Source organism: Numenius arquata, chromosome 15, assembly GCF_964106895.1.
Source record: "Numenius arquata chromosome 15, bNumArq3.hap1.1, whole genome shotgun sequence".
Classification (NCBI taxonomy): Eukaryota; Metazoa; Chordata; class Aves; order Charadriiformes; family Scolopacidae; genus Numenius; species Numenius arquata.
In genome coordinates this window covers 7572014-7594011 of record NC_133590.1, presented here as the reverse complement: position 1 = coordinate 7594011, position 21998 = coordinate 7572014, and the positions used below count along the sequence as shown (strand labels likewise).

General features: G+C 37.6%; 1 protein-coding gene across 4 annotated transcripts in view; it reads right to left on the bottom strand.

The window, feature by feature from the left end:
- VTI1A (vesicle transport through interaction with t-SNAREs 1A) overlaps positions 1-21998 on the bottom strand; it is a 279979-nt gene that overhangs the window by 81020 nt on the left and 176961 nt on the right. For 2 of the 4 annotated variants that reach the window (XM_074158914.1, XM_074158913.1), the window contains one exon: positions 19295-19356. In XM_074158914.1, coding sequence (XP_074015015.1) covers positions 19295-19356 — 62 coding nt within the window. Of the gene's footprint in view, positions 1-250; positions 266-19283; positions 19357-21998 lie in introns of all 4 variants that reach the window. The other 2 variants (XM_074158915.1, XM_074158916.1) reach the window with 2 other exon arrangements.

Below are 21998 nucleotides of genomic sequence, written 5' to 3'. Positions count from 1 at the left end.
AGGAAGTTCAGTCTATGAAAAAGGTTTGCCGCTGCAACAGCATAGCTATTTTGGCGTGAGCTTCTACTAGAGCTGCAACTTACCAGCAGAAAAAAAAAAGTGCATTTGTTGCTAGAGTTTATACCCTCCCCAAGCAAAATAGAATATACTGGCCAAAGGTCTTTTTTTTTTTTTCTTTCCTCCTCTTCCTGGTACAACCATGTCTATTCTAGGGCTTTTGCCAATACACACATGCAGCCAAAAATCACACCTCCAACTGACATTACTATACTGGCAAGCGTTTCTAGCACTGGCCTTAAAGCAGTTATTTGTTCAATCATTGCTTTCCACAATCACCCCTCACCCTAAAAATACTGTATTTCTTCACAGGTAGAAAGCTGGGAAAAAAATAATCTATCATCTTAGGTCTTGTTCAGCTGTTTCTTATATTGGGAAGGATTTTTCTTTCGCCTTCACAAAAGTTGAATTCTCCCCCTTACAAAAACAGAATAAAACATTCTTGGGGGGGAGGAGGGGAAAGCATGAATCTTTAACCCCACAGCAGAACAAACAAACAAAAGTTCAGGTCAGCCCTTGCTCATCTAGCAACAGGGGCAGAGAGACAGAGAAAGAACAGAATTCTCTCAATACTAATGACTGCTGTTGCCATTCTCTACATACCAAAGTGAATACAGTCCGTCAGCTTTGAAAGTGCTATTTCTGTCCCTATTGCTGCGTCTGATTTCCCAGCTAAAGCAGACTCTTCCATAAACAAAAAGTCAAACAATTTTCACTCTCAAAGCTCACACAGCAAGTAGTACTTTCAAGAGGACACAATTAGTCCAAAACCAGGGGATGAGGGGACAGTGGAAGGAGGAAAGAAATGCTTTTTCACAAAACCTCAGCCTGCTCTCCATGAGAAGAGAAGGATTTTTATGTGACTTGTCTTGTTCTGAGGTTACAAAGAACAACTATATGTTTTCAAGCACATTTGTTTTCAATAGTTGCAATCTTTTTTTGCAAAAAAAAAAAAAAATTTATCAAAACAATGGCTTTAAACATCGTATGGGAAAATGGAGCCTAAAGTGTTTCATTTTACTTCTAAAGCAGCAGTACAATATTTTCTTAATATCCTCCACCTCTCCAAGCCATTTCCTGTGGTTTGTCCTAAAATTTACCCTCATCAGCCTAAACAGTGGTGTCAACTATGCGTGAAGAATCAACTTGCTTTTGGACTGAAAACAACTGTATCCTTTTAAAATGCCCTGACTGCAGCATCACCAGAGAAGCCAAAACCCGCGTGGATCTAGAGACAGAACTCGCTTCTCCTTCTTCAGGTTAGCTCCAAGGCTAAGGGTCAAACAAGTAATTTTGGGAAACACCATGTTATTTCTGCCTGTGCTGCTTCTGTTCTGTACGTGTTCAAAAAGTAAGTAGAGATTTGAAGATATACAGTGGATTTGGCTTGATATTAAATTAAACACAATTTTCCCTTGGAAACTGTCTAGCAGCGCCTGCAGAAATTAGTTGTAACTGCACCTGGATGTGGAATACTGCAAGTTTTAGGGAAATTTCCATGTCATACACTGGTTTAATACGCTACTGGCACATGTAACCTGCACAACTCAGATGTGGATACAGATTCCAAGGTTTAGAAATACCCACATTTAGGGTTTTGGTTTGAGTTCCTCCAAAGTAAAAACTTCTTCACTTCTGAGCACCTAATGATACTTTACAAATACAGAGCTCTGCTATGACTCTTTACAGGTCGGAAAAACCTGGACCTTTCATTGTGCAAGTAACTCCCAGGATTACCAAAGGAAAGTGAGCCCCACAGCCAGCCCATCTGACGCAAGGAGAGTGACATCCGGATGTGTTTGGAGTATCAACACCTCCAATCCCGGCTTCGTGCTGCCAGGAGCTTTTTCCTGTTTGGATTCAAACGTAAAGACACCTGGGATCAAACTCAAATGATCTCTTTCGATTTCATCCCCGGTGACGTAAGGTAAGGAGCGCTTGAGAGCGCCCAGAGGAGCTGGTGCATGCAGCCTGCAGGTACTCGGGGCTACTCAGGTTCCTCTACCCTGTTTTTTCAGCCCTGGGTTTCTCTCAAGTACTTGCTGGCAGCTGCACTGAACTGCATACAGAAGAACAATATGCAATAAACAGACATCATTAGAGAAGTGTTATTTTTCTTATTACAGAAAAGTTGAGAACTTTCACAATATCTTGAAACAGTGCTCAGAAATTACCTCTTCAGCTTGGCATCCGTTCCCTCTCTAGGAACAAAACAACCCCAGCAATTACAAGAAAAAGCCAAACTGACATAACTAAACCAAGAAAGCCTTTTATCTATTCACCTCGCAAGGTTTTGTTTGGTTTTGTGTTTTTATTTTTTTTTTTATTTTTTTTTTTAAAACTACTTCTTAGAGGCTTGGAAAAAAGCATCAGGTGCTCTTTGCACACAGAACATTTATGACCTTGTTCAACTTCTTCAATATATTTCATACTAATGCTTGCTGTATTAATGGACTCAGCCCAAGAAGTAGTAATATTGAGCTTCTTAATTGCTTTACACAATTAAATGCTAATGCTTCAATCATTAACAATAATGCTGAATACTGTGCTTTGGAGCACAATGTAAGCAATGTATTAAAAACAAATGCTTCACCAGGTTCCTACCTTTTAGTTTTTATAAGTAGTTCACAATAAGAAGCCTAAAAATAAATAGCATTTATTGTCACTGGAGGAAGTGCTACAGTAAAGAGCGGCAAACAACTGCTAGCCACAATTATAACCTCCACCCCTATAGCCTTCACAGAGCCTTTGCTGTTGCTGTCTATGTAAGCAGAGCAGACCTGTCTGCTTTAGGGTGAGACTTTTCTTGGAAATGTTTACTATAATGAGCGAATTTTCTGCTCTTTTTCTTTTAATCACAACACTGTCCAGTTCTGAGATCTGAATTGATACAAAAAAAACCCAAAAACATCCAGATGACATTTCAAGGAATTTAATAATCAGATGCCTCATTGCACTGCTTGGGAGTGTGTTTCACATTATATTAAAATTATTGGCACCCAGTCATACTATGGCAAAACTAGCTGACACCATGCTTGGTTACAGCTGTTGCCACAACAGTAGTTATTTGGCAAGTGATGTGAAAGAGGACAAAGTGCTATTGTGAGCTCACACCAAGCTTTTACACATTATGACTCTAGTTCATAAAGAGGAAGGAAGAAAAGAAAGGCCACCTTTTCTTTCGGGATAACCACATTGTGATTCTAATTGAAGGTGTTTGTCAAAAGAAGCCAAAACCATGTCAGACTGACAGGCTACGAAAACAACAAAAGGGGATGGAGAGGAAGCACAAGACTCCTGCAAGAACTGCATCTCAAACTTTGGGAAGGTAAGATGGGGTAAGCCAGAAAAAAGAAGGGCAAAAAGCTCTTAGAAAGCTAAATGGCCCTTTGTGTCCCAGAGGAGCAGCAGATCTCAGCTGCAACATTGTGGGAAGCACCGAGAGCGCATCATGCTCTGAAGGCCAGTTGTGCTCCCAAGGGACTGTCTGTCACAGGTTGGCTGCTCTTGAAAGTCAGGTCTTCGTTAGTGTGGTGAGGAGACACTTTCCTTCATGTCTACTTTCTTTGTGAGTCCATCCACATTAGAGAGGGAAGGGTTTTACCTTTGGCCACAATACTCACATCCCTTTTTTCTTCTCCAGAAAGAAGCTGGAGAGCCTGACTTACCACACAGATGGTTTCCCATTAAAATAATCAACAACAATGTTGGAACTCTATTCCTTGAAAGGAGGTTTGTCTTTGTGCCCAAGTGAGCCAACAGAGGAAAAATCAGCTGCTACACATTAAGGAAAAAGTAACACATTTAAAACAAAAAACAAAAGGAAAGGAAACAGAATTTTCATACAGTATTTAATTGCAAAAACGTGGTGGGAGAGAAAGAGGACTCGAGAGAAACCCCAGGACCTCTTGCATCTGAAGCACCCATTTTGCAGTGTATGAAAGAAATGCTTCAGTGCTGGTTGGTGCAGAGAAGTTTCCTCAATCTTTTAAATTGATTTACTGACTCTGATGGTTCTTTTTCCACCACATAATGTTACCCTAAGCCTCTCCTCCCATCTAGTTGAGCTCTAATCAAGACCTAGCATTTGTACGATGTCCATGGTTTTTAGACCCATACTCTATGTTAGTCCAAAATGAAAAATTCAGATGAGAGAAAACAGCCAAACCGTTGACCTGTGTGAGTTTTGACTGCTGTCTATGAGAAAAAGTCAGCACTTTCCAGAAAACTCAACCACCACGGAGTATCCAAGATGCAAAAGTGATTTCCTCTTATAAGAAAGAGATCTCTCACACGTGCTCGCTTTTGACAAAGGCTGATTTGCATGGTAGCCACAGGAATATAATATGTATAAACATACATGTGACAAGCATGTGTGACCTTACTACGTGACAAGCAATTTATATAAAAGCAGGACTGTATTATTTTTTAAAACTTCTTTTAACACTAGTTATTAGAATGTCACATGCAAGCAGTATAATCATAGCACTTGTTTACTTTTAAAATGTGGAAGACACTAGAAAATATTTTTAAAAGATTTTTTTCCCTTCCTTCCTCTTTATTCCCCACTTATTATTTAAATATTCCCCTGCAGTGGGGAATCGCACTACACTTACATGAAAACTGCAAAGTGAAACTGAATATAAACAGAAAGTGACTGATCTCATTTCACTGAGCAAGAGGGTTGAAGGCCAGAAAGGAAATAAATTGCTTTAGGGGTGGGATGTTAAGCAAATATTTACACAATTTTCCAGTTTTTATCAAACATAAAATATAATCTAATAATCATCTAAGGAATGTTTTGAGAACTTTTTCCCTTAAGTATTACTCAACATTTAGACATGGATGATCAAAAACGTAGAGACCCACTCCCACCAAGCATACAGCAGTATTTATCTCAAGCTCTCCCTAGTAGGAAAGATTACAAGGATTAGGTTTCAAGCTTGTGCAATTGCCTTTAGACAAACACAACAATATGCAATAAACTACTATTCCCCAGATGACTTTAGAAAAAACAAACAAACATGCTAATGACAATTAAGACTGAAATAAAAGAAGAGCCAAATAAGTAACAACTCGGGACAAAGAGGCCCCCTTGAAAGATGCATTAGCATGGAAGCCATCAAATCAGAGGGTGGTGGCTTTCCATGTGGGGAGGCATTCTCTGGGGCCACTTGGCTTCCTCCTCACAAAGGAATTCATTCCTTTAAATGATGATTACATTTTCTCAGGGTTTGGGTCAAAGAAAGATGAGTACAGTGGATCTCAAACTAAAGTCAGTCTCAGAACTCAATAGTTTAGAGAGGAGGGCCAGGTTTAATAGTCCTCTCAAGCAATCTCTCTCATCCAGGTCAGCTACAACAGTATTTTCCTATGAAACCTGTATTTAATTGGGTCAGCAGAACAAGAGGACGAAACAGAAACTCTACTGTAAGCTAGTCTCTACATTTATAAAACAGCTTTTCTCTGGGATGTTGTGCACCTGCTCCTCCTCTCAGATCCAGAGAACAAGCATTTGGACACAAGCTTTTCCATTTATTTCAATGAACAGATTTACAGCCATACAAAAATCACTGCCTGAAACAGAGTATGACAGCATCTTTGCAGCACTGCCTTTTCTTTGGATTCATTCAACATTCCCTACCCCACCTACGTGCCATCTCCTTACAGTGTGCATCTCTGACATGAGGTCCCTATTTCCTTAGTTGACCGATAACCATCTGGAACACTGCTAATATGGCTTATGTAGCTTATGATAAAATAATACTAACACATACATGATCAACATGCTTAACATCATATAATTCCAAATACTACATCTTACTCCAAAGAGGACACAAGTAATTTACTAAGAAACAACTACTTGTGAGCAATTCCTGTTTGAAGGAACATGGCACATCTCATTTGATCACTTAGATTCCTCAGAGGAATCATCTGAGGGAACGGGAGCTTAATTCTCCCACTGCTTCCTGGTAGAGCTTTAACAAATCATCAATAATTCAAAGATGACCGTTGCAATATGACCAACCGAGTGCACCAGCACAACAGACGTTCTATAAAGAATACTCTTCATGAAGAGGGTGCCCTACAGTATCGTTGCCAGCTATCACATTCAAACTTCATTTTACCCTAGCTTTCAACACGTGCCTGCTACACAAACTATCCCACAAACTCTCTTCTAACTTTACAGCTAAGAGCAGTATCATGTCACTGGATGTTTCAACAAAAAGCAATTGAAATCCACATTTCTATTTTCTCCTTAACCACAAGTTGAACAGCAAAATATTGGAATTTCAAAGGCTCACTAGTATGTTTTTGGCCATCAAGTTACTATATACAAGAGGAAACTTTTATGCATTCCTCCATGGATTTTCTCCATGGCTTATCTCCATGGCTTTACTATCCATGTTCTGTAACAAACTATGTTTCTTTTCATTTCATTTCCCCAGAAGCAAGAGGTGATGGTGCTAAAGGTAATTTCGTCCAGGGAACGTAAGTGACTGTCTACCTTTACCCCTGAGTCTACACATCTCTCCCTTCACACCTTCTTTGAACAAGGGAATGACAGCACTGTGATAGTAAGTCTGAAAACGTTGCATTTGTAGGGATGTGTTTCTTCTTTGAGCAACCCTAAAGTACTTAACAAACGTTTGTAAAGTACTGATTGTTTACAGGTGGACAGCAGTCAGCAATCATTCATCTCAGTCCACAGCAAGCTATAAGAACATTATTTCTGCCAGAAGCAGTAAGGAGAGACTGATAAGGAAGAAGCAGTTGCCTGGGCTAGCATGTCAAGTTAAACGTTACTGCTCATATATATACACTTAATCATTATGTCTCCAGGGATGCATTAATTCTGTTTGTCAAACCCACCCAAATACTCTTTTCTGTCTGTAGCACACCAAAAATGTCACCCAAGGAAAGGTGAACCTGTCACCTGTAGCCCTCAAAATTATGTTATCTGAAGACAACAACAAAGAATGGATACCTCCTCTTTCTCACATCTACGTTCAGTAGTCAAGGAGATCAGGTACGTATTTGGTAATTGAGTGTTATGGGAAATGAGATACTCCACACCCCTCTAGTCTAAATTCTTCCCATGCTTCTCTTTCACCCCTTTTAAATCCATTTAAGCCATGACTCCAAATCAGGACAGGCACTGCTACCAGTTAGCCCATCATTCACAAACTCTCATCAAGTTGTCATGTGAGGACCATGCACAGATTAATTAAGGGCATTTGTCCTTGGAACGCTTTGCTGAGATATGAAACATTATCCTTATTTTAGAGATGCACAGAAACAGATGTGTCCACAGTTACCCAAGAAACAGTTAGGATTCAAACATTAGTAGTCAAGTTTCTGATTGTTTTTACTGGATTGGGATGGGAAAACAAGATCTCAACACCTTTATAAGATTAGAAATGTTAGTTACGCAATATCTCAAAATTAGAAGGCAATACATCATGAAGCACATGGAAACATGCCAATGCTTAACATTCAACCTACATGAAATACAGATATGAAAAGACTATAAAAGGGACAGTTACAGCTGAGTCTTATTTTGTTGTATTTTAAATATTTTAACCATGAAAATATTGTCTATTTTGAAAGCATATATAATGGTTCATAAAACGAGATATTTTCTTCTCTTCACTCATACACTTGAAAAACATTTTCTCTCTAAAATTCGTGCCAGCATAAAAAAGTCCTAGTGTAAAAAAAAAAAAAAAAAAATCTTATTTCCTCCCACCCCAAGATTAGGAAAAAAATAAAATAATATAATTAGCTTGCCTTTGAAATTGATTTAAAGACTTAGAAAGCTACATCATCATGTTTGTAACACTAAATGGAAAGTGAACACACTTCATTTTAGTACACAGACTTTGTTAGTGAGTATATAGTCAGTACTTCTGAATATAGCTGCATTATGTAGGAACAGAAACCAAAATGAAAATCTCCTATGTATTAATATTTTGCTGCTAGTTTTTTTATACAAGTGCATACAACAAGAAATGACTTAAGATCTCATCCTGATGGACACTTTGCTGCTTTAAACGATGATCTCAAACACAGCTGAAGAACGGGCATTTGCAGAGCTCCGCCTTTATTAGCAGACCCATTGCTGCTGAGCAGCTGCCTGTTGTTATGCTCAAGACTCCTCCAGCCTTGCTGACCTGCAGGCTCACTCTCAGCCACACCACTTCCACAAGTCCTTCCACTTCCCTGTCTACTGGCAACACCAGCCAATCCTTCACCTGCTGATAAACCCAATTATCTTTCCTTATGAAGGACAAAGAGAAATGAGACTGAGTCCCCCAATAAATACCTTAAATTCTAGGCATCTTAAAACAAGCTGTGAAGTAAAACACTAAAAAAAATGTTATTTTTTTAATATGGGATTGTAAGATCTTCCACATCCTTAAAAGTGTGCTAGCAAACAAGATTTTACTTATTAATGCATTTTTAATGTATTTTGGTGGCTGTTTTTTGGCTCTCACCAGGGATACTTTGGGGAAATATCAAGCAATTTCCGTTGTTTCTAGCACAAACACTCCCATTCACCTCTATCTCTTGAATAAGATTGGGTTGTGCTGTTGCTGTTCATTATATTCTGCTTAAGCATTGCTGAAAATAAAATAAAATTAAATCAACTGTGAGAGCAGGCAACTTGTCTCCAAAGTTTTGAAATCATAGAACTTTCTGATATTTAATAATTCCGACTCACTCCTCTAAATTTTGTCCAGGAAAATAAGACGGTCTTTATATTCCAAAGATGTCTTCACAAAAGTCTGCAGTACTGGATTTTCTGATGCCGAATGATTATGAAACCCCCTTTTGTTCTCATAACTTCATGATGTATGTCTATAACTCTTTCTTGTTTGTGAAGATAAGACCAGCCTTGTCTCTCTAAATGGCATTTCAAAGGAAGATTCACAGTTGTTTGACTTTTGATCTGTGTGGCAACTAGCTCGACCACCTGCGCTGGGTTCAAGCAGTTACTGAGCTTGCTTTGTACCATCTTATGAACACAGCAAGCCTTTTAAACCAGAACGAGCCGATGTGTGAATACACCAATTTACAATGTAAATACAGGGTCCAACAATATGGGCATCTTTAATGACCAAATGTGTAAAGTGCATATATTGTTTACTGATTATATCATTAAATAAAACAGATGGCTCATATTCTCCATCCACCTACAGTGGATTAAAACACAATGGTGTAATAGTCTGGTAAACTGGTAATGTGAAACATTGCTTTGTACTGGTGCAGTAGTATAAATAGCTGTTCACAAATGAGGTACAAAGCCCCACTGCCACTAAGAGTAATTAGCTTAGGGCTGTACTGAAAGAATTCTACCTTCACAATCAACACGTGTGTGCCATTCACACTAAAAACTGCCTCTGAAAAAATATAATGGTGACAGAAAGCAGCAAGGGAGTTTCTCAGCATGGATAAAATAGACCATATGCTTCGCAACATCTAGGCAAGACTGGGCACACTTAGAACCACGTTTCTCAAACAATTCCCTATATAAACACATTATTTGCAGCCACAATAAGAAAATGATAAAAACATACAAGTGCTTTTTTTTCCCCCCCCTTGCACAAGCATTTGTGTCAGGAGGAATGCAGGGAGTTGGTGAAAAAATAATTTTAAGATGCAATTTTTATTCAAAAAGAAAAATTATATGTTAGTGTTGCAATCAAACTATCAGCAGATCTACTAAATAAGACAAGATGAAGACTTTGCTCTAACTTGCAAATGTTACAAAAGCCTTCTGGGTTACAGCTTAGTTAATATAGCAAAGTCCAAGCTAAACAAAAGCTCTTAGGTAATAAATGCTACACAGAGAGATCCTGCAAGCTAAGCCATGTTAACACTCATGGAAAAACGGTAGTATTTGCAGAAGGCATATAGGTCAGTGAAAAATTCTTCTGCTATGTTTTTAAACTGGAGAGCATTAAATACCACCTATAGTTCTAATAAATTGTAGCTCCTTACTATTCAGATTCATTGACTAATTTTTCAAGTCTTCAAGAAACCTGACTAATAAATTGATTTTAAAATATGATTTTAAAATCTGAGTTATAATTCTAATTCAAAGACTGAAGGAACATTAGCACTGAAAATTTATCAGTTTGTCTGAAGCAAGCAGGTTGTGAGAGTCTCTCTCTTATTTATATTATTCTAGATATTTCTGAAACAATTTCAGTCATTTTCAATTAATTACTTTGGAGCTACACAAATGTTGTAGAGACCATAAATCTCAGTGTTTATAGTAAAATTGTTTTCCTCCGTCTTTCCCATTTTTGCTCAATTTCCACATTGACTTTTCTTTGCCTTCTTGATTAGGTTCAAATCTTCCATATTAGTTAAATAGCCAGCCAAAATTAGCAAATTTTCATCCTTCCTATCACCAAGTAGACTAAACAATCTCTCATTGTAAGACCACACTTTCTCATTCATGACTTTGTTATTCTCCAGACAGATGCTCAGCAGGTTAGCAGTGTGTGAACATTTCTTCTGCAGAGTTTTAAAGGTCCATTACAGCATAATTACATGCTACACAAGGATATAAATTCTCATTTTTGGTCCTGGTTTTCCTTAGCTGTTGATTTCTCACAGTCATCATTTATGGCCTTCTTTTTAAAACTACAACAACCAACACCCTCCAACTTTGCTCATTCAATATCAGGGCTACTAATATAACAACACAAGCAAACTACTCACACGAGTATGACTTGCAAGTTCAGGTCCTGGATGTTGTGGTAGAACTTGAATGATGAACTTGAACAAAAACTGAACTCAGCAAATCCCAACTTTGTCTTTGTTCCAGTTGTTGGTCACTTAATCTTTTATGTCTCTTGAAAACAACCAAAACTCTGACCTGCTACTATGAGCTAGATTGACAAGATCAGCTAATAAGGACAAGGCTCTGATATCACAGGAGTTTTAAATCAGTTTGATGACTTCCTTGTTTTCTTAAAGATAAATACCTTGGTGTGTGATCAGAATCATGCTGGAAAGCTGAATTAACTTTGCTTTTATTAAAAGCTGAAAATCTCAACCAAGCGTGGCAACAAGAGTGCTAAGTGCTACTGGAGACGATACTCAGAAAGCACAAAAGAGTTTCTTTACCTGGTAAAGATTAACAAAGCTCCTGCAGAGACCTGACAGAAGACTAGGCAAAACAATTCCCATTTCCACCATTTGTTTCCAAATACTAAATCTGTCCAAAATGCTGGTGTGTCTATGGGCAAGGGTGGAAGAAATAATTTAAAAATTCTGATTTTTTTGACAACATTACCACCTTTTCTTAAAACATTTAGAAGTGCCATGAAAAAAGTTAAATCTCTTCATTTTGTTGATCTTGTTTGAGTTTCAAATGTTACTATTGTTCAGCTGAACATACAGTCTAGTTTTAGTCCAGATATATAACCTCAGGAGAATGATTTTATTTTGGTGTCTCTATTTGCAAAGCCCAGTGACACCTACGCATGAAGCTACTGTTTGGAGAGACTGAGCTCCCAGGATTTGCCTATTAGAACACTATCCAAGTCTTCCATTTTTACATTCCCAAATCCTATCAAAAGGCTTGGCTTGATGAAAACTGGAGACTATAATTTAATTCTGTACACTATTATTTATGTTCCCTAATTCTTGAAAAGTTCAGCAGAAATTTCTTTCCACAGCAGAAGTCACGGGCCATGACAGAGCACAGAAATCTCCTCAAATGCACCAGCACTTAAAAGCTCTCTGTCTCCTCAGGAGGAAAGATTTAAGCTAAACTTTAGGGGAAACTTGGAACAGTTTGATTGAAGAGATGGGGAATGCTCATCAGTGCCAAGCAGGCCACAGAATATCTGCCAGGATTGAAACAGGGACAGTCAATCCTGCCTTAACACAAAGGAATGAACTTTTCTGTGATCACTTCCAAGATGATTCTATTTCTCTTTTGGCAAATTTGTGATTTAAAATGAAATGACCCATGTAGCAAGATATCATGCAGATCTGTGATCAGAAAACATTAAATTTAGGAATTTATGGCTTAAACACTCCATAGTAAATAGAATGTGTAAAATTTGATATCTGTTGTTCTGTGACAGTTATATTGTGAGTGGTGTCAAGAACAACATGATCTTTAATTTACTACTGGCCTTAAGGAGTTTGACTTCATTGATTTCTGGAGTTGTCTCCAATTATTTCAGCAATTACCAATGTCAGGTTTTGCAAACAGGTTCCCTACCTCAACCTGCTTCACATAAACAATCCCACCACATTCAAAATATTTTCGCTACCTTTGCTATTCCTGAATATCATGTCAGAGAGAACTCATCCAACTGGAAACTACTTGTAAGTACTGCAAGAAAGCACTGCACTGATTATGCTGATATAAGACATGCCTTCTCATGAAAGCATGTCATGGGACATCTATTGTGGTTTAGACATGACAACGCTGACTATGAAATGCCTTTTGTTTCACTCATGACATTGTGAACCTTTTTAGGCTCTAGCTGCTTAATGGTAGTCAACGTATCTCAATACAGAGAACAATCACAAAGGGTTACATGATATTTAACCTATTACAATGCTTTACATTCTTGGTGTATGCAGTCTAGGACTAGCTCAGATAATTATCCATTGGGACCCTGCCTTCCTGCAGAAACACAACTGTGCTTTAGATAATGTTCTTTCCAGCTGTTCAGCTGGACACAAGTAGATGGAAGGGGGGCAAATGAGATAGTAATTCCAGATGATAGAAAAGAGGGAATGGAGACGACAGAACAAAGGCCATTGTACATTTAAAAAGGAATGAAAAAAGCAAATTAGAAATATTGTATGAAGAATGCTGAGAGCCCTGCTCATAATGGACATAGTGTAGGCAACTTGACACATGGATAAAGCTTTCCAACAATCTGAAAAATAAAACAATGCCACAATATAAATACTTCTATCTCAGTGAATGAAGGACATATCCTTCTAAGACTTTGCCTAGGTGCAAGGAGATTGAAACACTGACTTATTTTATCCTATACACTTAAGCTAGTAAAACGTAAAGTTGAATCACAATACTCCTTTTTATTCCAGGTTTGAAGTAAACTTAACTCTGTATGAGTTAGGCTGTTGGAGCCAAAGGTTTGCAAAGGCTAAGGTGCTATTAAACTAATCATAGTTACATGCTGGTGATGTTGAATTTGGTCCCATTCTGTGAGGTACTCAGTACCTTCACTATATGGCTCGGAATTCTCCATGTACACTGCTTGCTGTAGCTACAGTGGTTATACAGCAGCTCAAAAGACTTCTGCTCTTTCTCTGATGCATGAACTGAAAAGTATTTCTAACACTGAATGAAAGCAGAGTAAGATTTTTCAAAAGCATTTTGGAAACACCACACAGAACACTGTCCAAAAAAGATGAGCTGCGTTTATAAAATGGCTCTCAATTGATTATTAAAAATAAAAAAAAGCATCTTACATACATCAGATTACATCATACCTAAATTAAGAACAGGGAACCTACAGTGTCCCATACTATTTTAAAATTCTTGGTGTTCAGACCTGGAGGTATGTTTCCTGTTTTTTGGTTGGACTCCTAATGAGAAGAATGCTTTACCCTTGGGAATTTTGCTGACTCTACATTTACATTTTCCACATGTTTTACCATCACTTCAACAAAGAAACAAGGTTTCTTTTTAACGGCAAAGTGAGAAACGACCAGGTACTAATTAATGCCAAGGTTTAATCCAGAATAACAAGTTGTATGTTCCTTATCCAAAGACTATCTTGTGATTAACAGCACTACAAAGCTTATCAGTTTCCTTCTGAAAAGATTCAACACTGCATAACTGATTAAGATTAGTTGCATATTAAAACACAAACATCTACAATAATATAAGAATCAAGTAACTATATTAAATGCTTAAATGTCAGGAAATTAAAAAAAAAAGTTCTTATACTGACAGTAACAAGCACTAAAACACCCTATGTGTATTTTATGGTTTCCATTTAACAACAGAAATATTAGGGACAGGGTTTTCTCTGAACTCAGCCTTGAGCAAGGAGCACAATAAAAGCTATGCTGCCCCAAGAGATGACCCAGAATCATTCTGCCACTCACTCCCCCCTTACTCAGTCTCCCTCACGTTGAGGGAATTGCTCCTCTGGTTTAAGTTAACCATATGCCTAAATACGTTCCTGAATCAAGGTCTAAATTACTGAAGGAAACAGCTGCAGCTGTAAATATTCAACATGGAGCAGACACATTGCTAAAGGATTTGTCAATTCAATCATTTTTCAGTGTGGAAATACATCTTGAAGTAAAAATAGAAATATATGTACCAAAAAGTTGCTGAAACAATTTCTTTTGGCTTGAGACCAAACATGCAAAGTTCCTGCTGGAAAGAGGAATTCTTCTATTAGCATGAAAACAAGGCAAATCTAACTGTATGTTAAACTTCACTCAGTATCTGCGATACAAAGACCTTTCTCCAGAAAACTGCAGAGAATCAATAGTCATGGCTTAGTACAACTGATATTGGGATAGGCTTTAGCTCAGAAGAAAATATTTTTTGTTATGGACTTTGGGGATGGAAACAGAGATTGGTAGGGAAATAGGGGAAAAAGACAGCAATAACATTCACTGTTTTGGTTTGCCTCAACAGGGACACGACTGTCTCCGCTACTATTCTTCTGTGTATGGAAATGTGGGCTTTGTAGTCAAGAGAGAAGGCACAACAGACATCATTAAATTTTCACATCTCTAGGAGTGTGAGAAAGAAAATAAAAAAACATTCTTGAGCATCCACTGCTGAATGGCCACCTGACCAGGTCAATGGGTGGAGGCAGAGCACCCCACACCCTGTTTAAAGAATTGCCCTACACTGAATGTCACCTCAGTCTAATGACCACAGAGACCTCTTCAGAACTGCTGAAGTTGTTTGAGAACTGCTAGGAACGACTGCAACCCAGGCCTGACCTCTGAAGGCCAATTCTAAACCGCTTATGTTTTAAATCTCTTCTCCTTGGACCACAGGCAATGGACACAAGTTGGATGCTGGGAAATTTTAATTAGATGCCTGGAAAAAATGTTTATTTCAACAGCTACTGGAACAGATTGCTTGAAGAGGTGTTAGTAGCCCCAGCTTTGGATGTGTTTGAAACTTGACCGGAGAAGTCTCTGAGCAACCTGCTCTAATTAGACTTTCTTTGAGCAGGAGGTTGGACCAGATGACCTCTAGAGGTCCCTTCCAACCTACATTGTCCTATGCTTCTATGACATGTTGAAAAATAACTGTAAGGTCTGGGCTATCCTGGAGTTCAAAAGTACAAGGAAGTTTGACTAGAGGTAATACAGGATGATCAGAACTTTCCTGGAAAGAAGAGTGAAGAAGCTTGACCACAACTAGGAGAGAGGGGGAGGTGTTCCCTGTTTCTGATTGTAGTCACATTGGCCATGCAGCTGTTGACAAGTCACATAACCTAGCACCTGAGAGCTGAACCCTTACTGCTTCATTTCCATCAGCTGGAGCTTGTGTGTTTGTCCTACTGAAAATCAACATGTAAAAGTGTCTTTTATAAGAGCAGATGTGTTTATGAACTTCTCAAAGCATCATTGATAACAGCTCAAAAGATTGAAATCTGAAGATTAAAAGATAATTTTTGGCATAAAAATTTCCTGACAGAATAAAACATTTTTCTGGAGGGTAGTAGCTATTTTTCTATAATATTTTTCTGCAATTTGGAGGAGGGTAGATAAATTCTATCTGCTAAATGGATAAAGATTCAAAGCTACTGATTTTTTTATCTGGTTACTTTTAGGTCTGTTTGTTTCCAACTGGGCCGTGTGTGGCTTGGAGACTGTCCAAATTCTTTTCTTAAAAGCTTTTCTAGGCTATTGGCTTAGGATATGGGGAAAAGACTGAAGATCTTTCAGAGCATATTCTTTTCTGCTTTTTTCTGACACACTGTGTGCTCCCAATTCACATTGGGGTAGAGGCCAAGGGACAGATGTCTGAGATGGCAGTATTGCAAATGACCGCAGAAGATAACATTTCCTTATGTTAAAACCTATTGTTTGGAAATTCTGTAACTGAAATGACGCTGAGCTTCTGCTTTAGTCTCACAGTTTTAAAGAAGAGTCATAAAATGTCAGGATGTTCAGAGCTATAGATACATGTAAAAGGAAATGATGAATGCTTTGATATTATCAACATGCGGATATTATCCTACTAATGTAACGCTGTAAGTGGAATATGCTAGTTTAGTGGAATCTCAGTAGGTTTATTTACAGAAAAAAAAAAAGAATATGATGAATGTATAGGTCATTTCAAAGTGAGAATATTTAAAAACATTTACTACAAAAATTTCCTTACCCAAATCCCCCAAATACTGGGAGATAAAAAATTCCAATACATAAGACTAACTACTGTAAATTACTGGGATAGGAAGACCTCTCCCTGTTCTGCCACTGATTTTCTTAGTGAGCTATGGCACCTACAAAACCTGTCCCTGCTTTTATTCCCCATCTCCAGAACTTTTTATGCATAAATACATGGCCAGGGAATTTAGGTCACATAACGGGGAGAAATTTAGCTCTCTAGCTATCTAAATATCTAATCTCTTAATATATTTGGCCAGATTCAGAAGAGGTGCTGCTTTACCTTTCCCAGATGGTAAAAATAGAAATAGTTAGGCATTAATTTGATGCACAGGGTGTTAGCCTGGCATATGACATCAAGCATATCAGCAAATACATATTGTGGGAGCAGCAACTAAGTTGGGCAATGTTCAGTTTAACATTACCTTTTCCGTATAATAATGATGTGAAGAATAGTCCTCCAGTGTTTTTCTTTATTGGTTCCAGCAATTAAGTGAAACATTGTGTGGTATGTACTGAAGTATGCAGAAATTAGGACACAACTGCCAATCTGTCCTAATTATTTTTCTTACAGTTGTATTTATCTAATTTGTGCCGATTTCCTGGGGTCTGTATTTTATGATTATTCTTGTGACTAAACAACATTTGGATGATGCTGAAGCTGGGATAATGCTAGATCCTCCTACCCAACAGTCATAAACAAATTACGTGTTTTTACGTCTATTACATGGTTTTAAATAACATCCCGAGAATCTTCTACTGCAAGCTGCATCTCTGCTGAAGCATTTCGTTCGGCACATTTACCTGAACTGAGCTTAAATCTTAACCTGCCTTTCATCCAGATGGGTGACTCATCTCAGCATTTTTGTTAAAGAAAAAGGAAATCCAAGTGCCTTTCTGACACAGAGAAACATGCCATCTTGGTGTTCGACTACATAATCCTTTTGTCTGGAAAGAAGAGCTCAAGCATATTTCAGAAAGATCATATTTTTCATTTGGCTTATGGAACACTTATAAACTAGGACTCCTAACTGTGATTCCCAAACACAAAACAAAGTCAAAGGTTACAGCATATGTTTTTGTTTCAGCTTCTCCAAATTACTTGCAAATGTATTCAAACACAATATGAGGAGATACTTTATTTTATTGAAAATAACAGACTACAGGGTGCTGCAAAAAAGGCTGAGGTACCTCAAGCATAAACATGGAAAGAATACATTGGTTTAGAAACCCATAAATCCTTATTTGAATCTGCCAACCTGAAAGCCAAGTAAAGCCCGAAAAAACTATTTTTTCTAAATGCTATGTCTGATTAAGCCATACTATTAAATGACAGCTGAACTTTAACATTAATATGATATTATTTAAATAACTGCATGATTTTTTTTTTACACTAAAATGATGAATGATTTTTGGACAGCTCAATTGACATAAAGCAAGAAACCCCTTTAATGAGATTTGACAAAATGGAGACATATGCAGAATATTCGTTACAGCTCATGTCGCAGAGCCCTTCCTGGGGAGACTTGGGTTTGGTTGTGTCTTTTCTCTCGTTCATTTTTTTTATAGTTTATTTTGATTGTCTACAGGCACTGAACCATCCCTTTCAATTGCCACTTTCTTTCTCCATGGATTTTGAATTTAGCTTGTGTCATTTACATATTACTCTTAATCAGAGAATTTTATGTGTTACAGTTTGGAGTTGGAATTGTAAGAAATCAGTGGAATGAAGGCATGAGGTTCAGTCATTTTAACCTTTGTCAACTGGGTATACAAGGAACTAACAAAGATATTTTTCTGAGGAGACTTATGAAGAGATAAAGCTTGCACTACAGAACAACTTAATAAATTCTGGTTTCGTTTTTTTCCAAGCCAAGTGACAAGTCAACAACTCTGCTAAAACTTTCTCTTCTTCTTTTTTTTTTTTTTTCAATAAGCAAATTACATTAAGCAAATATGCAACATAAAAGCCCATGGCAAGGGGAATTTCCTACTAAACACTTCAGAGGATGCTCTAAATTCCTTCAAAACTGTGTTTTCATAGCACCCAACACCACCTATCAGAGGGATGCTTTATTTCTTCAGGAAGCTGAATATATATAGAAATATGGGCACCACAGAGAAGCTCAGGTGCTGTTTCACTGGGTAAAGAACACATATCCAGAGATGCCACTAATTCAAAAAATGTGTCTGGGAAGGTACCGATGTAAATTTAAGGTGGCTAGTAATCACTGGGGAACTCCATCTTGCAGTCCCTCATAGATTTTTTAGGATGTTGCAAATTTTACCAGTCTCTGTCACCTCACTTTGATCCCAGGGACAATTTTCATAACATTGAAAGCATGGACGAAACATGCTAATACCACAAGGATTGCCAATGTGTCTGCCATGGCTATTCAGACAGAATTGATCATCCTAACCTTTCCTCTGTGTGCACATTTACTTAGCCCCAAAACATTTGCAAACTTTCTCACATAAAATCTAATAGGTAAAAAACCCTCAAAAAACCAATATCCTGCAAGAATAGGGAACACAGGAAATCATCATCAAAGAGCTTAATTTTAGAACACACGTACAAAAAAACCCAACAAACAAAGAAACAAAGATGAGAAATGATTTGAGTAAGGGGTAATCCCTCAGGCTACAGAAAGCTCTTTCCATAGGTGTGATAAAGCCTTCTATCTAACCATGCCTGCTTCACTACCAGCATTCATTTAAAGACATTCTACATAACAGCCTGTGTAAAAAAAGTCAGTTAAGTCAGCAAAATGCTGAGGTTGAATTAAAACTAAAAATAAAGGCAGGGAGGGAAAGAGGAAAAAAAGAAAGAGCAGAAGTGTCCCTACCTTGGCCTTACCTTCGCAACATTCCCGTCAAAATCCTGGAACTCTTCCCCAGGTTTGCATCTGTTTCTCTAAGCTGGGGAGAAAAGAGGCCCATTAAAGGCAAAAGGCACATGTACTCCATTCTGTACAAATGATAGATATTCCTACTGTCATTTGAGTTGATCAACTTCAGATTTAGCCCACAACAAATTCGCGTGTAAAAAGGACACCGAAGCTCTGAAATTTAAAAATGTTTTGTCTGGTTTTCACTTACATGAAGATGAAACCCACAGAAGATAAGACATTGAGGCAACAAAGATGAACCAAGATAAAGAGCAAAAGCTTTACAAATAAAGGGCTGCAGGTAGAAGCTATATAAATTGGTATCTATAATTCCCATTGATGTGTGTATGTGTATTGGTTATGTATATCAGTGAGGGCATCAAGGGATGAAGAGACAGCCATATGCTATGGTCCTGATGCTTTATGAAAAGAAAAACAAACACATCTTTCTTCCAGTGTTTTTCAAAGACAGTAGTTTAAAGAAAAAGTAGAAATACAAAACAGTGTCCTGTATAAAAGGAATATGCCTATATTGCCCCTTAAATACAAAACTTGTGCTGATCTTACAGCAGCCACCACTGGGATGGATGCTCAGATACTTTGTGAACAAAATATAGTATGTACACAAGGCAGAGTTGTATAATATATATTTTTGCATGTAAGGATCACTCACTCACTGAAAATAGCATTTTTGTAGTTTATTAGGACAGAGGAAACCTGCATTTGTAGCTAAACTTAATTAGCTGACTTGTTCCGCAGCTCTCAAAAATTTTGCAAAGTAGGTAAAAGCACAACTGAATAAAAAATGAAATTGTGGAGATGAAAAGTTATGAAGCAAATGAACTTCAAATTAAAGAGCAATTGCTTCTATTGTTCTTTAGAAGGGATTAAAACCTCCCCTCTATTTTTGTGTTTATTAGTGTTCCACAAAAGGAAGTCTAGAAATGAAGAGGTGTACAGGAAGAATCGAGTAACTCTCTTGTTGCCTCTTTTGCTACTGGTAGCTAGCGGAGAGACATCTTGGGACATCTTTAGAGATCTTGAGACCAGTGGGACATCAAAATCTACCGTAAACGATAATGTAATGATTGTCAGTTATGAAATAGCAGAGAACACTGTTTCAAACATGCCCTGCAACACAGCTGTGTGTACATACATAAAAACATTCGGCTCCTTATGAAAGCTGAATATTTACCTCTTCATTATCAAATCAGATGGAAAGGATTACCTGACTCATTGACTTCTCACTAAAGCAACTTTGTTGGAGAAGACAAAATGCATCCTGTGTTATAAATCCATCAAAACAGTAGCACTGCCAAGAAAAGTGGCAGTCTTCCAACAACAAATCACCTTCACCATAACAAACCACTATTATATCTTGAATACATGCTCAGCAGCAATATTAAAACCAGCTTCTATTCTGGAGCCCAATACTGTAAATATTTGCTACCAGATTTAATGCTTACTACTGAAATCAGTAGTTGCAATCAATGACATAACCTTTTTGTATTAATTTCCTCCTTGTTGTAAAAGGTATTAAGAAAATACCAAATAGAAGCTGGGACTGGATAACACCAATCAAGACTTGCTCTGAGCAATATCATATTCAGTGGGAAGGCTTGCACCAGCTCTCAGATCTCTGTAATTATGTGCCATGATGGAACAAAGATGAGCATTACATTCCAGGGAGGCCATTCCCTCATTTTTTCTTGATTCATCTAGACAATTCAAGCTCCAGAAAAGCAGTTTAGCCCAGTTTGACACAAGCAACAGAAGAAAAAAACATCACAATAATTTTTAAAAGGCTCATTAAAAAGCCAAGTTCTTATCTATGCTAGAAGGGAATCTGAAGTACAAATGTATGCTTTTCATTGGTCTTTTATTATTCATAAAGATGCATTTAACACTTGGGGCTTCTCCTCCCTTTTCACAGAAAAGTAGCTCTCTCCTTTTTACCATTATATGTTTGATCCTAACTTTCCTCCCTTGCTGCAGGATTCTACCTGACAGCTAGAATCAGTACTGATAGTTAGGAAGGGGATGCTGAGTCTTAGAGGCTTGACAAACTCCTCAAGCAAGACGACCTCATATTTTTATGATAATAAAAAACCCCACAAAATAAGTGAAAGAAATGTTAAGAAACAAACAAACACGTACACACACGAGATGGAAGATCTCTAGCTACCTCCCAAGAGAACACTAAAAAAACACCTTTTCTTCCCGCATTGGCAGAAAAAAACAACATAAAGAATTTCAAACCGTAAGTTTGTTTTTATTTAAAACTGAAAAAACTGATGATATGTCTTCCACTATTTCTTTACCAGTACCAGCACACTGCAGAGGCCAAAGAACTGGTGGCATGCAAACCTGTGAAATGGCGTATGATTGAACTTCCTTGTTTTGCAGAACTGCTGTAGTGAAAACATTTTGGAGATGCGTTGATATTAGCACTGGCAAATCTACCCTGTGTTTAAGAAAGCTTTCAAAAAAATTATTAATAATAATAATGAGAAAGGAAGGAAGATGAACAAGATGTTGATGTTGATATCTTGTCTGCCTTAGACACATTTTAATTTGAGATTTTCCTAAAAAACGTTGCATCTGTTAGAGTCCATTATACTCCAGTTAACCTATCTGACTCTTGTAGCAGAGCTTTTATCCCTTCTCTTTGGC